Genomic DNA, 16,096 nt, shown 5'->3' with positions numbered 1-16,096 from the left:
CCAAGATGTGACATGTGTGACGTTTTGCCTTCCAAACAGCAAACTATATTGTCTGAGATGTGCATTGTAGTGGAGTGTTGATGGTGGTGGTGTGTTTAGGCATACCAATCATGCTGTTAAGAGACAGATCCTGAATCTTTTTCTGGTTTGGACCCAGTGGAGCTCCACAAAATGACACAGGGGAGTAGAGCGGCGACAAACCCGAGCTGTCGTGGAGAAAGAGAAAGAATCATTCACCACATGAACTTCAGAGTGACATAAATGAATAAACACATGCGATATTTCATAAACTGCATACTAATTATATGCATTGCGTCTTAACCTTCCTTAGTTAACTCAGCTTTCCCTTTCAAAACCACCTCACTGAGAATATAATTTATGTCATTATATCAAACGTAAGCTAAAAAACTTTTTAGGAAACATCAGACTGTCAATTTAGAGCACCGCAAAAGAAAACTTCTGCAACTCATTAGCCGTGAAACAGAAAACCCACCTGTCAAGCAAATGAATTCAAACAAGACTATAATAAGAAAATTCCTCACATACTGACGGAAAGCAAAAACTTTTCATCCCTTTTTCATTTAATGCTGTAGATTTCTCTTGTTTGCCCACATTAAATTGGCTTGTTCACAGGCAGGCAGAATTCACTCTGTCTCACGTAGGAACCTGACTTAAGAGAGAAATACAAAACTGTTCTCGACAGCAGCGAGGGAACGCTCCATCAAACGAAAAGACACGTCAACGACAACCAAACCCCTCTGCACAGCCCACCTGCGCCAGTCACGATGAAGACTACATTTAGGTCAGAGGATTATTATTTAAAGTCAGCTTGAGTCACCTTACAAAGTAGTCAAACTTTTAACCATTACGTCTAGCTTTCAACTGTGAAATTGTAATGTAACTTTGCAGAATTATTTGGCTTTCTGCATACGTGTGTGTGTGTGTGTGTGTACCTAGGATTGGCAGCTTTGCCGGTGTGGGCTCTGAGCTCCCACAGCATGGCTCTGCCATCGCTGACCATGAGCGCAGCCTTGTTTTCATTGACGGGGCAAATCACCATGCGATATGGTCGGACGGTCTTTGTGACTCGGATGGCGTCACACTGAGAGCGCAGGTCGTACACAAGCTCCTGGACACTCTGTTCTGGGTCTGGGAAACCAAAGGAATAAAGGAAAAATACAACAAAGAATTAGGAAGAGAAAAAATGTACAGCGAGGTCGACATGCAGGAAGAATAGTGGCAGATAAAAACCACATGATGGAAATTGTGGATTGAGAAGGACAAACGAGAGGAAAAAAATACAAAATGTCAAAGTCTACAGAGTAGATGTTCATAATACTGACAACGGAGGGGGAAAAAAGGAAGAAGAATAGGAGTATATACGATTGAAAGAACAATTTTGACCACATTAAAAGAAAAATAGAGAGCATAGAGAGCTTTACATAGATTTAAGGCAGTAAAAAGAGTAGGTGAGAGATACAAGAGGAAATTTCAGGGAATAAAAGGAAAATGGGTATAGAGAGATGTGTGTGGAGGAGATAGCAAGGAGAGTAAGTGAGGAAGAGAGAGAGATTCAGCGAGACAATTGCCTCCCATTGGCCTATCACGCTAAGCCAAAGATAAATGAGACAGTAAGGGGCTAAATGCCCACTGGAGCATAGGGAAAAAGGCTACAGGATCCAATTGCAGTGCAGTTGGCTGAATAGATGATGACTGGGGGATGGAGCACTGAAGTGAGGAGCAGCTTAGGCGCTGAAGTGAGGAGTGAGTAAAGCACAACGGCTATGTGCAGATTGTGAGTGGATACACCATTGTGAAAAGGTTTCATACCCGCTGCTTCCTCAGTGGCAACCGTGGAGCGACAAACTCGTAGTGTGATACAACCATTCTCATGGAGACAGTAGAGGGCGTCTCTCTGAGCACAGGGAATCACCTAAACACAGAGGGAGTGGAAAAAAAGGGGATCATGTGTGATTGTGACTTTGCCAAATGTCTATTTGAGACTTAATGTTGAACAGGTGGTGTTTACATTTGCTCTAAGCACTGCATGAATTTGCCAATGTATTTGCTCCACAGCATGAGAACCCCCTAATACACTCATCAAAACCTACATGTGTAAATTTGTTTGGCACAAACAGAGGAAAACAGAGCAGGGGCTAAGCTTCATTAGCTTGTCAGATCTCATGCTAGTCTGAAAAGGAGGGATTTTTGCCAAAGGCTGCTGAGACATACTGATGACGTGATTGGGAAAAATATTATTGTGCAGACTTAAGATGTTATGGCATAGTCATGTTTTATAAATATATGGACAATAAGCTAAGAAGTTGGGAATTCAAAATATTGCCGACTACAGCAGGCAAGATCTATTATCATACAAAAAAATTATCCTGATGATGAGTTGTGCAAATATACAGCAGAATTCATTACAGTTGTACTTCAAGTAATTATTCTACACTTTTACTCTCTCCCCTCACCCCTAACCAGTCGTGGCAAATGGATGCCCGTCCCAGAGCTTTTGTCGTGCAAAAGAGGAGTTTTTCCTTCGCACTGTCGCAAAAGGGGTCGTCTGATTGCTGAGGCTTTCTCTGTATTATTGTCGGGTCTCTACCTTACAATATAAAGCACTTTGAAGTGACTGCTGTTCCACATTAGCGAGGATAGAAGAAAATTCACATTTCTCGGAGCACAACGGACAACAAGACTGTCATCAAAAACACTGAATGACTTGTTTGCATTTAACAGCTCTGAAAATAGTTTTATCTGAAAGTGCAAAGAAGCAGCAGCATTTTGGGGCCAGTTCTAGCGTTGTATAAATATCAGATCCATTTCTGTGATCCTTTGAATATATTTATTGATGTGTGTGGGCATGTACATCTGTTATTTTATTGTGTAATTCTCCGTTTCATGTGCAGCAGTTTGGTTAACTTTGTTGTTTTAAATATGCTGCATAAAGAAATTTGGACTGGATTTGAATTTTGTGTGTAAAACTATAACATAATAACAATGAAGTGTTCAGTTATTTAAATCTATCCATATTTTGTATGACAAAAGCCCTACCAGGGCTCTAGAGTGCCACCAATTTGGTCGCAAATGCGACCAAATTTTTCAGTGGTGCGACTAAAAAAATATATATATATATATTTGGTTGCACCTGTGCGACCAACTGTTAGGGTGGCAAAAAAAAAAAAAAAAAAATCTGCAACCTTCCCTGTGGTCAACAACAGACACACATTTTGCCCCTATCGTGGACTAAACCAATCAGAGATAGTCAGGGGCGGGACCTCTCTGATTGGCCGTGGTCCAGTTGAAAGTGCAGGTGGAAGTGGGAGGTGAGTAGCTTGAATAAAGCAATATCAATTCATTAAATCCTGAATCAACTTTTAAACATAACTGTGTTTTGCCAGAAACGCCAGATTCTCAGATTAAAGCTCACAAAACCATTTCAACAACAACCAAACAGCAAATGAGAGCAGGTACACGGATTCCACACAAAGACGTAAACACAGAACGGACCGACGCATCAGAATCAGCTTTGTCTTTCTCGGCTTTCTCACCCGCCGGCCCGCAGACGGACACGCTGTCGGAGCTCAGCGATCCTGATGCGTCCGGTCCGCGCTGTGATTACGTCTTTTTGCGCTGATTCTGAGCTGCAGGTTTTGTCTCTCCAACCAAAATTCACCGAGCCAGCAGCAAAAGAAGCAGCAAACTGCGCTTCACATTTGATCAATGTCGTCATGAATTTTGCTGTTTTGCTTCCACGACTATTAAAATCACACTTCATGCACAGCTAGCTCTCTCTCTCTCTCTCTCTCTCTCTGTACTTCAAGAACAGTTTCCGTCTCCAATCTCTGTTTTCTGTATTATTCATTGGCTTATTACCCACCAGTCTACCGTTGTTTACAGCGCTTTTTCTTTTTCACTTAAATGACCTCGGACAAGAAAGCCTATTTTTTCTGTTGTTCAATACTGAAGAAATTTAAACTTTATATGCAGAACATTGTAGAATATTTTTAAGGTTTTCTGCTTTAAAAAGCCAGACCAGGAAAATCTCCTTCATGTTTTTCTGTGTTTTATTCTCAGTTACTTTCACACAAAGGCATCTGCTGTGATGTTCACAATTCTGATGAAGTCAGTGCTGATAAATGATCAGAATTATAATATTTCTGACTGGCTGAGGCCAAGTTGAATCGAATCGGGACTTTGAAAACCGGAATCGAATGGATTATAGAAATCAGTGATGATACGCAGCCCTAACTTTTCTGTTAAGGCCTGATCCTTCTGAAATTCATAGCCAGTGCTCTGACACGGTGTCATCAATCTTTGAATGCTGAAAAAGCACAGTGTATCCAGAAAAACACATTATATTATATCAATTATTATAAAATTTGTGTGCGCCTAACTTTTGTGCCGGTACGCCCAACTTTTTAAAGTTAGGCGTACCGGTACGCCCATGGCAAAAAGTTAGTCTAGAGCCCTGCCTACAGAGCTCACCTGGTATGATCTGTAAACAATAAATTCTATTTCAGTGCAGTTCTCATGTTTCTATACCTTATTAACTCATGACAGTAATTAATATATTAACGTTACAGTCACTGGTGAGGCTACATCACTGAACTTTTTTTTGTTACTTCTAACAGATAATCAAATCAAACTACTACCGGTAGTTAAATTCATCTTATTCACAAATATGTGCATTCAGTTGTGATTGTTATTTTGACATCTTCACATTGCTTCTTTTGTTGGCTTTCTGAACGTCTGATTTCATTGAACATACTGTACATTTTAAAACACCTCACTCAATTTATGCCAGTGCACAAAATATTCCAAATACTGAAATGCAAAAACTGCAAGACATCAATCTGCAGCCATTTGAAATCAAAGTAAATCAGCACCTTGTTGAAAATGAACAGATAAACAACAAATTGATGGATTCTGTACTAGTTTGCTATTGATAGATGGAAAAATGACTGTAGGCCATGTTGACCTGACAAACTGGCAACTGCACACTATGTATGCCCCAACCTGACAGTGGAGCCTCTGTACACTCGAGCATAGACCTTTGCCACATAGACCTGTGTCATCAGTCATGCAAATTGGCTGGAAGACAAGCACTTTATAACACTTAGAGAAAGGAGGCGTTGGTCAGACGGAGCCTAGGCAGCTGAGTAATACCCCTTTGCTTCTGCCCCTGGTGACTTTAGATCTTACTCCTTGACTACAAACGCTCATTCTCTACCTTTGTGTTGTTAAACCATAGAGACGTTTATTAAAACAAGATCAGTGACAACCCAAATAAAGTATGATTTATGATAGGACAATAATACAAAGAACAGAGCGCAATTTCACAGAAGCAGAACATGTCATCGACTGCAGAGATGAACTAATAACTGCAAACTGTTCCATGCATGTACATTCAGGCATGAAATTCAACGAGTTTCAAAAAGGCACATTAGGTCTCAAATACAGTAGAACCACTGCCGTGAAAAATAAGGAGAGCTACTCTGTGTAATGACAGGGCAGCACAGTGGTCAATCTTTTGGAGACGGAGAGTAAGTATAGAAAGGGGGAGCGAACGGTGCGACTTTAAGACAGTTTCTGTTCAATTACTGGCACTGGAGCTGTGACAAATCCTCAGTGTAATACCCCCACGGCATTCATCAATTTCCAATTAGAAATCCAGACTTTAAAAGAAAGTGAATTGGCACCTAAAGGTCAAGTCTGTTGCTGTGGAGAGGCAGTATAAAGAAAGGGGGGACTTTTTCCCCCTTTGTTGCTAATGACTACACAGTCCTGATGTGCAGTTGTCACACCCAATGAGGAGAAACAACTGCAGAGGCGGGTGCAAAGAGTTAAGAACTTTATCATTCGTGGCAGGAGGAACTGTCTTCCTGGAGGAATCATCCATAAAAAAGACAGATTTCAGTAAAGCTCTTCAAGTAAGATGTTGATATATGAAGTTTGTTAAAGCCACATAACACAGCCATCCTTTCACCTAGACCAACTACGGTGTCAGCGCAAAGCAGTTTAAAAAATGTCCTGCACATAACGTCAAGAGTAAGTGATTGGTGAGAACTCAGAGCCTGAAAATTTAATGCTGTTTTAAGGTTAACTTTCATCTCTTCGAGTTTAACCGAGATCCATATTAAAGGGATTTTGCTGCGTATTTTTGCAGCGTGCCTCACCTGGATGAAGGGAACCCCGGAGCGCTCGATGGCCACCACACCCACCGTCTGACTGAGCTCCAGGTCCAGGATCAAAATTTCTCTGGGATAAAGCAGCAGCATGTGGTTTCTCTTCGAAGGTAGGTAGGATAGCTGCAGGCAGTCGTTCAGCGTCACAGCCTCTGCCCTAAAGCATCAGAGAGCAGGGGAATGACAACAATGAGAACAGGAAGTTAGTTAAAACGGGCTGACACTGAAACTGAGAACAAACTAGATGGAATGGTAAATAATAAACTATCAATCTTTATTGACAAAAAGACTTTCTTTAATCCAAGGATTAAGCATGTCCTGGAATTGCCTGTTTTCTCGTGTTGTTTACGGCGCAATTTAATGGACACAAAAGATGAAAAATGCAAATTACGATGACTAGAAATGAGGGTTAGATAATATACCGCTCAGTAAGTCAGTCTTATTCTCCAGATAAATCAGGATATAATGAGACTCTGCTGTAACAACAACACATGCATATGAAAAATGCAAATTCCATGCAAACCAATATGACGCTAGATTTAAAATTCAATATAAAATATAAAAATCTCATTTCTAAGGACAACTTGATATTTATTCATGTCTTCCCAAATAGAAGCTAGAATGAATGACTTATTATTGTTGGTTGGCTGATGAACTAAGCAGGTACTGTAAGAATTGCAAAGAATTTCCTTTACGTTACTTTTGGCTGCTCTGATTTGTTATTCACAGCGACTTCTTTCATGTGTGACCAAATTAATGACAGGTACTATTATCTGTGGCGGCAACCAGTTTTGATCTCTCCGTATCACAGCAAAGCGGTCACAGGTACTTCTGTTCAGTACAGTTCACTCAAGAAGGAAAAAGAGACGATTTGGACTGAACTTACGAGCAGGTCTACAGCCATAACTCATTCCAACAGCTGAATTCCTCTAGGTCACGGCAAGATCAAATAAAAGAGAGACAAACCTTATAACACAATGGAGATCATTATCATCTGGGGAAAGTGTAACAGATAAAATAGACTCAGTAGGGGAAGCTTTAGGAGTTATTGAGATAAATTACACTTTTAGCAGCTTACTGAAGTCAGAAAAGAAAGAGATAGAGGCTAAAATGTCTGAGTCACCAAAGGCAGAACATCAGAAAGGAGCAGACCTTAGATTGCAAGCAACAGATCTTCAGAGAGAAATGAAAAAAGAAAAAAGGGAGAAAAGGGAAATAAAAAAAACTGCAGCCCTCAAATATTCAGCTCTCCAATTACCAAAACATCACACGCCCTTCTCGCTCTCTCAGTCGTTGTTATGAATAAGACATGAAGGCTACAGCGGTCAGAGGATCACACACAGTTACATATTGCTAAGTACATACACATATGTGTGCTCACGCAGTGAGTTTGCTATCAAAGACGCAGGACATTTGATAGCAAAGGTGGATGCCTTTATTAAAGTTTTAAAGCACTCTCAAGGTTCTATTATTTAACTCACCCAAAGGACATTAAAGTCAAATACTGTCTTTATACAGCAGTCACACCACCTTGAGCTTGTTATCTACACAATACAAATTCAGTTTACACACACACTGGCAGCTGCTGGAGATGATACAGCAGAAAACTGAACTGATGCTCACACTGTGGGACAAAAAAAACAAACAAACCACAACCTAAAATACTTCTATAACAAAACCTGTCCATTTCAGTTGGTCACGTCACTCCATTACTGATCACTTTTGTACATGTCTGTGAATGACCGGGTTCTCTTTCATGTTATGTTGTTTCTTTTTCGATTGCTCTCACACTACCTGCAGCCGAGCTTCAAATAAAACTCGAGAGTTTGTAGTGTTTGGAAGCAGGTGTTGCATGTGTACATCACCACAGTACAAAGCCATAAATCACACCTCTAAGACTGAAGTGAAGACTGAGCTTGAACAAAAGTCCTCAATTATCCATTTATTATCCAGCCACAGCTGCCCTAAAGAAACAGTGTTGGGAATAAGTGGTTGAATGTTTGCTTGATTAACCTCTGATTTTGAAATAAGTCCAGTGTGCAGTCGCAGGGCAGCATCATACTGCCCTGAAACCAGCGAGCCGGCATTAACTGTGCATTTGTCGGTGTGGGTAGCGACTGTTCATCGAATGTGTCCAAATCAAGAGATTCAGTTTCATCCATTTTTGATCAGCATTATGAAGAGCAGCTACAGTCAGACAGAACCCCCAACTCATCGGTAAGATAATTAACTTTGCTATTCCCTGTTGTGTGGAAAACTACTCGCTCTGCACACAACATGATTTCAGATGAAGCCATGAATTTAAAAAAGGCCTGATTATTCAGACTTACTGCTTTTATCAAAATCATTATGATTTTTTCATAATCATAAGAACTACAACTTCAAGCGTCTTAGTGAATTATTTAGATTTTTTTTAAAATCCAACTTATAAATATTTCTGTCAGTTTAAAAGAAAACATACATTAGTCGACATTGCTCTGTATATGTAATAGTATAGCTGACTTCATTTTGATATATGAACCAAATCTCTAGTGGCTAACACCCAGATTAATGGCTCCCTGATGGGACACTAATGCACACAATACCATACTGTATTCAGTAAGTTTCTGATAACGCTGTGGGAGAACAGTCTTGTTTAAATCCTCCATTTATCACCCACAAGCAGACAGAACCGGCGAGAGTAGAGACTGTAGACAAAGGCGAACTGAAGGAATACAGCATCCTGGATAGCAATTACACACAGTTAAAGGTGAGGAAGGAAGTTGTCACACATGGATAGAAGACTAAAACAGACAAAATGAGAAAGGCACGAGAGAATAAAGATAAGTAAGATTAATGGAGTGTTTGTTATCAGAACTGGCTTGGTGGGTGGACAGAGAGACTGGGGCATGCTGCTATAAATAACCTGACAGTCACAACCACTCCAGCAGGAAGCTGCCAGCACATCAAACACGTCTACAGCTCATGCAACTTTTTCTAAATTAGCGCTTATACAATTTATCAAGTTTGTCAACTAATGGAATAAGAAGCCAGAAGAAGTACATCACTACTTCTGCTGCGTTTCAGAATTAAAAATCAATGTAGCAAATATGCCAAGTGATCAAATCCTTCCTTATTCTCTTGAGAAATGCTTCTCCCGGACCCTTGACTTGATTTAGCATCTGATCTAAGTTTAAAGAGGAATCTCACTGCTGTGCTGGAGAGACAGTTACATCAAAACTAGGTCATCTATGTAGTGAAAGGTGCTGTTCCTGTTTTGATTTTTTTTTCTGCAATGACCAAAGAAAAAAGAAAACAAACCAAACATAAAAATAGACCGTGTTAGTCCATACTGCTGTCAACAAAAATGCTCCGTGACCTGCTTCTTACAGTGTTGCTTGTCGGGCCATTTTTATTGGTTAGGCTTGAAAAAGTGTCTGGAATACTTCTCCTGTTCACATAATTTGGAGGAGCTTTGCTGTCGAATGAACAGGGAGGTCTCAGGTCAGTGCGGAGTAAAATATACTCTACAGAAAGACCAATCGGCCACAACATTAAAACCACTGGCAGGTGAAGTCAATAACATTGATTATCTTGTTACACTGAGTAAGGGTGTGAGAAATTAAACAGCAAGTGAACTGCCAGTTCTTGAATATGATGTCCTGAAAGCAGAAAACGGGCAAGTGTGATCTTAGTGACCTTGATGGGGGCAAGAGTGTGATGAAAATAATAATGCTGGCTATGACAGAAAGGAGGCAAAATACAGAGCTCACTGTATATAGGCATGCATAACAACAGCCTGGTCTGACTGCTCATGCTGACCCCTCTTCACAGAAGAATGAATGTGAGAACTGGACCGAGGAGAAGTGGTTCTGGACTCACACGTCAAAATTATTTTAGATCAGGAGCTATTAATATTCCTCAAGCTGTCATGTGAGAAACTACATCAATAATATCAGACAATAAAAATGTGAAATAGGCATAAGAAGAGAAAAGACTTTATCACCATTTAATCAACATTTCCAAAACTAAGTGTGAACAAAAATGCGCATTTTTGGGCTAATGTTGTTTAAATTTGTATAAATCTGTTCACATGCGAGGGCAGATCCAAAGAGAACCAACATCTTCTCTGACAATGGCTCTTTTTCCTCCTTGAGAAAATACAAACAAATCCAGGAGTAATACTGATTTAAAGTGCTCTCCCAGCAATGAGTCAGATTGAGCAGGTCAATCGCTGTTTTGATCAAATAATACATATATAAATAAAACTTAATTGAATTTCACATTCTTTTGATAGCTTTCGTTGTAAACCTCTTCACAGATTAAAATATAAAAACTCAAAATAAACTTTCGTAAATGTAAAATAACTGGATAAAACTTTACAGTCAGTTTGATCATTCAGTGTTTTGCAGGTACGACAGGCACTGACTTGATATTAGGCAGCTGCTTTTAATGTTGTGGCCAAACAGTGTATGCTTCCAGCCCTGTACATTACAAAGACTGGTTAGTAACTGAGATTTAGTTCATATGACAGTAAATAAACCTTGGTGTTTACTTAGAAATCATATCATACGTTACAATCAGAGAAACATCACTTCTATCATGTAACAGTGATAACTATGACTGCCTTAAGTCAGTCCTCTTAAACCAGCCTTTTTTGCGCCACGGGCAGGTTAAATGTCAGACAATATTTCCACGGACCGGCCTTTAAGGTGTCACGGATAAATACAACAAAATAAAATGATACGACCAAGACAAAACCTGTGGTATTTTTGTAAATATAATAATAAACGCAAATTCACTGTGGAATTGTGTAACTTTATTAGCAGCATCCTCCTGAAATGCATCAACAACATTGAGAGTAACATCCTTCTCCTTGCCCCTAATACTCTTTGGTCGCTATGGTAACGTGTAAATATTTCTTTCAAAATAAGACACACAACTACAACACGGGAAAAGACCCAGAGAAACAGAGTTAACGATAAAAAAAAATCCCGAAAACCATAAATTTCACACCCGAGCCTCATCTCTAGCGGGCCTGGTACCAAACAACGGGGTTGGAGACCGCTGTCTTAAACCGATAAGACTTTGTAGTTTACTTTGAACAACAAGAGACAAAAAAAGGGAACTGAACAACATTGAGCCATAGCATTTCAATAAAACATGACACTGAAAGGGTGACATAACCTACAGGAAGTTTGATTTAAAAACTGACTTAACTATTGAAACAAATATATTCCACAGATTATCCTTTAGCACCTACATAAGTGTTGAGATGAAATTCAGACATTTATTAAAATATTAACATGCTGTACTGTATGAAGATCTTGGCTTTTCAGTAAGTAACGTCTTAAAAACCATACAATACATAAGAGCTTCATTAGACTTGTTAAACTTGAAACAACAGTCTATGTGTCTAAAAAGAAGGATCCAAAATATTTTAAAATAAAGTCAGGGAAGGAAAATTAATTTAATTTCACTCACGTGGGCTTTTCATTGGTAATCAGCACTTTGACCTTGTTAAGGGCCTTCTTGGCACCAGTAGGGGCCGGAGCTGTTGCAGGTGCAGGTTTGGTATGCGCTGGGCTCGCATGAGGACTGGCAATGTAGACCTTTTTGCCAGCGCTGCCTGGGGGTTTGGAGTAAGAAAAGTCTGTGATGAAGACGATCCCTTCACTGGTCAGCACTGGATAGGAGAAAAAGGACAGAAGAATATTATAAAGATTCATTTGCCAATAAGAGATGGTCAGATGTCAATATTCTGTTTTCAATTTGCCATCTGTTATTTGTGAAAGTCTCTGCTTTGACTTATCTTTTTCCACACAAAAAAAAAAGAAAAAAAAAGAAAGAAATACCACTGGTTAAATTGTTGGCATCACAGAATACCAGTCACATGCTTTCAGATATAAGATATGTTCAACCATACTGCAATAAACAGTAAATTTAAGAGATGAAGCATGCCCTGTGTATGTGGGTGGCAAAGTGAAAAATTCGAAGGCTTCGTTAGTCTTTTGGTAAGTATTTTGTTCACCTACATGCCATGTTGGAAGGGTCAAAAGGGTCAAAAGAAAAGGAGAGGATATTCTCAGCGTAGCTTTTTTTCCACAGTTTGGTGCCTGTGTCTCCATTCCACAGAACAATGTAGTTGGGAGGATGGACAGCTAACAAGAGATCACGAGATGCATCCTGATTCCACAGCCACTCCAAGTCTGACAGAGGGAGCGAGCAAAACAGAGAAGAGGAGGTGAGAATGGAAGCGTAGTGCGCACCAGCAGGAGTGGCAGTAACAGCGTCCTAATGAAAACAAATAGTCAACAGCAAACCATCGGCTCAGTGTCTCTTCTTGGCAGGACTGCCACTGAGCTGACAAACATGTTTGGTGTCTTGAAGCTGTCTTACCCCCGATAGGTTTGGAGTCTCACAGTGGGCTGTGCCGCTGACCACATCCCACACTATAATCTTCCCCGAGGCATCTCCCGAGGCCAACCGCAGACAGTAGGGTGAGCTCAAGTTGTGGTAGTAATTTTCCCTGGACCATTTTACCTTCCAACATAAAACACTAATTGAGTCTCTGGGAGGAATATCAGGTAAAGCTGTAAGCCTTCTACATTTGTTGACAGAATGCTCAGAAAGTCAACAACAGAAAAGAAAAAAAAAAAACAACAATAACAGCAAGGTCTGAAGATGTATGATGAATTTCACTAAATGCGACATTGGGGAGAAAAGAGAGTAAAGGACATTATAGGAAATGCATAACACTGAAATAGGGCTGTTCAATATAACGATATATATCGGATGACGATATAAAACAGTCTATCGTTTCATTTTACGCTATCATTTGTTTCGTGCTGTCGCAAAATAAACTGTTTACGGCAATATTTTTTCATCGTTTTGATGGTCACTGTAGTGGCTTCTTAAAGTTCTCTCTTTCTCTTATATGTAATATAACCACACTACGGACGTACAAGCGCCTGTTTTTATGCGTTGTCGTTAGCAACAACAATGGTAACACCATCGCGTGTCCGCTTGTTTATGTACCACATAAACCTTTCACAATAAAGCTCAAGATCCTGTTGAGACTTTTCAAAATAAACTGAATCACGTGAAAGAGCAGATTATTTACGGATGAGAATTAAAAAAAAAGAGCCGCCAGGTGCTAAAAAATAAACGTTAGAACAGGCTTTTCCCCGCAGCACGCCGTGTAATAAATACTCACAAAGAAAACGTTACAACTTATGTCTAAAAATGTATAGTTTCATGCATCGTTTAAAACACTCGACTGCAGCTACATGACTCGCAGCTGCAAACACTTCCCGCAAGTTGAGCTGCCCGAGATTCACAGAATTTACAGAAAATGTTACATTTTTATGATTTATATCGTTATCAGACGATAGAATTCTTATATCGGAATATGAGATTTTGGTCATATCGCACGGCCCTACACTGAAATGCACATTTTATATGTGAAATAACAAATTACTCCACATACAAGATGGTGTTTAAATAATTGATTATGTCTGTCTATTTGCTCCCAGGTAGGCATGCCCTTTACTGTAGGTACTTCTTTTTCTATTTCCCTTTTTCCTTCATTCAGCAAGTTCTCTTATGTCAGGCTGGGTGGTGAGGAATAGCTTGTTGCTGTGGCAGCGGTGCTTTACAAGATTAAAGTGTTCTTTATAGTGAAGAATGAAAGGCCCGGATTGAGCCCAGGCACTGATAATCACTGTAGAATTTATTGCCCATTATTTACTCTTCTCTTCTACAACACACATGCACGCGCACACGGACCCAAACAAAATGACTCTCTGTCAATGCTCTGTGTTGCAGGTGTTGGTTTACAAGAAGCAGAGAGAGCCAAAAGTACTCCACTCAAGGTCACACAATGCTAACATTAATACTGTGAGACATAAATAATACAACCCCACAAGGTGTGTTCACTTTGTAGCCTCATTAGTGTGCCTTTTCTCCAACGGCTTAACTTAGTGGTATATATTAAATCATATTTTGAAGTCTATGGAGCAGAGGCGCAACAGTGAGTCAATTAATTTGTGTAATTAAACAGCAATTATGTTGTGGAGGGAAACAATTAAGCCAATTTACTTCTCAAACTCACCTTGACCACATTTGCCTTGTGTCTCTCCAGCACCTGGATGGTCTGGGCAGTCTTAGGATCAATTATGAGAATACTGGAGTGACATCCCTGAGCTATGAGCCCCTGCCAGCCCCTACAGACCACGTTAGCAAGGCAGAATAGGAGGAAGAGGAAAGAAACAGATGAAAGATACGTGAAATGGTTTGGGATGTGAGACATTGATGTACAAAAGATAACATATGATTCAGACTGTGAACTCTGGACATTATGAATTTAAACTTATGTTTCCAGTCAGCCTGACGCTTAAGTGCACCCTCTCCAGTAAACACAGAATTATTCAACAACTGTGTCTGCATTCTGATTTCTGTGCTTTCCACTCCATGTCTAAATTCATCTTCTTTCCGTGTCCGTACAAGACGTGCATGCATATTTGCCTGGAGTGCATCCAGACTGCAAAAAAGTCAAAGCTCAATGACACAACAAATTTCAAAATTCAAACATAACTTGAAGCTAAACTTTCAGTTCCAATGACAAAAGCTGCCAGTGCAGAGACTGTACTATATGCTACAACTACACAAGGTAATTTATCTCATATGATGCGTACATAAAGTTAAATATTCACAAGGACAGTTCTCTTTTTAAATATGTCTGGTGAAAAGCAAAAATAGCTTTAGAAGCAAATGTATCATATTTAGGTTCATGTATGCGAAATTAAACTTTGGCACTATGCTGCTCTAATCTAAAGTTTGATCACGCGAGTCCGACTGCCTTGACAGTCTCTGCTGGATTGCTGTGGAGGATGAGGCATTAGAAATTCATCAGGCCCGACAAAATGTCACATGACATTGCACAAGAAATATATACCCCGCATGTTTGTGAGCTCAATGACAAATTATCAGTGGCCGTTCACGCTGACAACTTTACATGCAGCAATAAAGACAAGCCACGAAACTGACACAATGCAAACATCAGTTCCTTAACGTTATCTGTCAGTCGCGTATTCAATTAACCAAATTATGCTAGCAGCAGAGAAGCGGTACTCACCAATCTACGGCGGTTTTATTCTGCAAATTGAGAGTGCCAGTTAACGTCCGAGCCGCGAGTTTAATGTTGACGGTGTAAGGAATCATTGCTCTTCCTAAGAATTTCTGCTACGTTAACATTTAATGAGTAAACACTGCTAAAATTAATTAGCTTATCTGTATCGGCTCTGTTGTGAATATTAACAGGAAGTGAAATGGTGTTTCTAAATAGGATGCCGTGTAGGAACAAATTCCAGCAACAAAGTTCCGCATTGAATACAACAGTACTATCCCCCACCCCACCACCGCCAAAAAAAGAGAGAAAAAGCGAAAAAGAAGCAAAAAAACAAACAAAACAAAACCCCAAAACAAAAAAAAAAGTTGTAATATATGTAAATAATAGTTACAGTAAATACTGTAACTGAAAAACATACGGGCTACATTTATTGTTTTAATCCTCCCAAGATTATAATAATAAAAATAAGTCAATAAAATAATAAAATACATGAAATGAAATGAAATCAAAAGTTGCCTAAAATACAAAAGTGAATAAGCCTCAAAACAAACAGACACACAAACAGCTGCTTTCATTTTTCTTTACCAAGTGCTGCATTTATAACACAGAAGATATACCAGTTTCACAGCTGAGACAGACAGACATACATACATATTATACCAGAAAGCTGTTCTCAGCTGCTTATTGACAGAGGGTTGCCTGGTTGCTTGGGCATATTTTCATGCGAGTTGCCATTTCTGATACAACTTCAAAGGGTGTCTCACATGTAAGGTGAGTGTACAAACCACTACACTAT

The 16,096-nt window shown here is 39.6% G+C and overlaps 1 protein-coding gene across 1 annotated transcript in view; it reads right to left on the bottom strand.

The window, feature by feature from the left end:
• wdr11 (WD repeat domain 11) overlaps nucleotides 1-15,519 on the bottom strand; it is a 63,862-nt gene extending 48,343 nt beyond the window's left edge. The window contains 10 exon segments of the mRNA XM_082556253.1: nucleotides 106-206; nucleotides 954-1,149; nucleotides 1,831-1,933; nucleotides 6,183-6,348; nucleotides 11,655-11,856; nucleotides 12,206-12,379; nucleotides 12,570-12,582; nucleotides 12,585-12,713; nucleotides 14,284-14,395; nucleotides 15,307-15,519. Coding sequence (XP_082412379.1) covers nucleotides 106-206; nucleotides 954-1,149; nucleotides 1,831-1,933; nucleotides 6,183-6,348; nucleotides 11,655-11,856; nucleotides 12,206-12,379; nucleotides 12,570-12,582; nucleotides 12,585-12,713; nucleotides 14,284-14,395; nucleotides 15,307-15,392 — 1,282 coding nt within the window. The 5' untranslated portion in view covers nucleotides 15,393-15,519.
• Nucleotides 15,520-16,096: the final 577 nt, after the last annotated feature.

This window comes from Aulonocara stuartgranti (genome assembly GCF_965226115.1).
Source record: "Aulonocara stuartgranti genome assembly, chromosome: 13".
NCBI classification, from domain to species: Eukaryota; Metazoa; Chordata; class Actinopteri; order Cichliformes; family Cichlidae; genus Aulonocara; species Aulonocara stuartgranti.
Note: the sequence above shows the minus strand (reverse complement) of the source record. Positions and strands in the feature narration are given on the sequence as shown.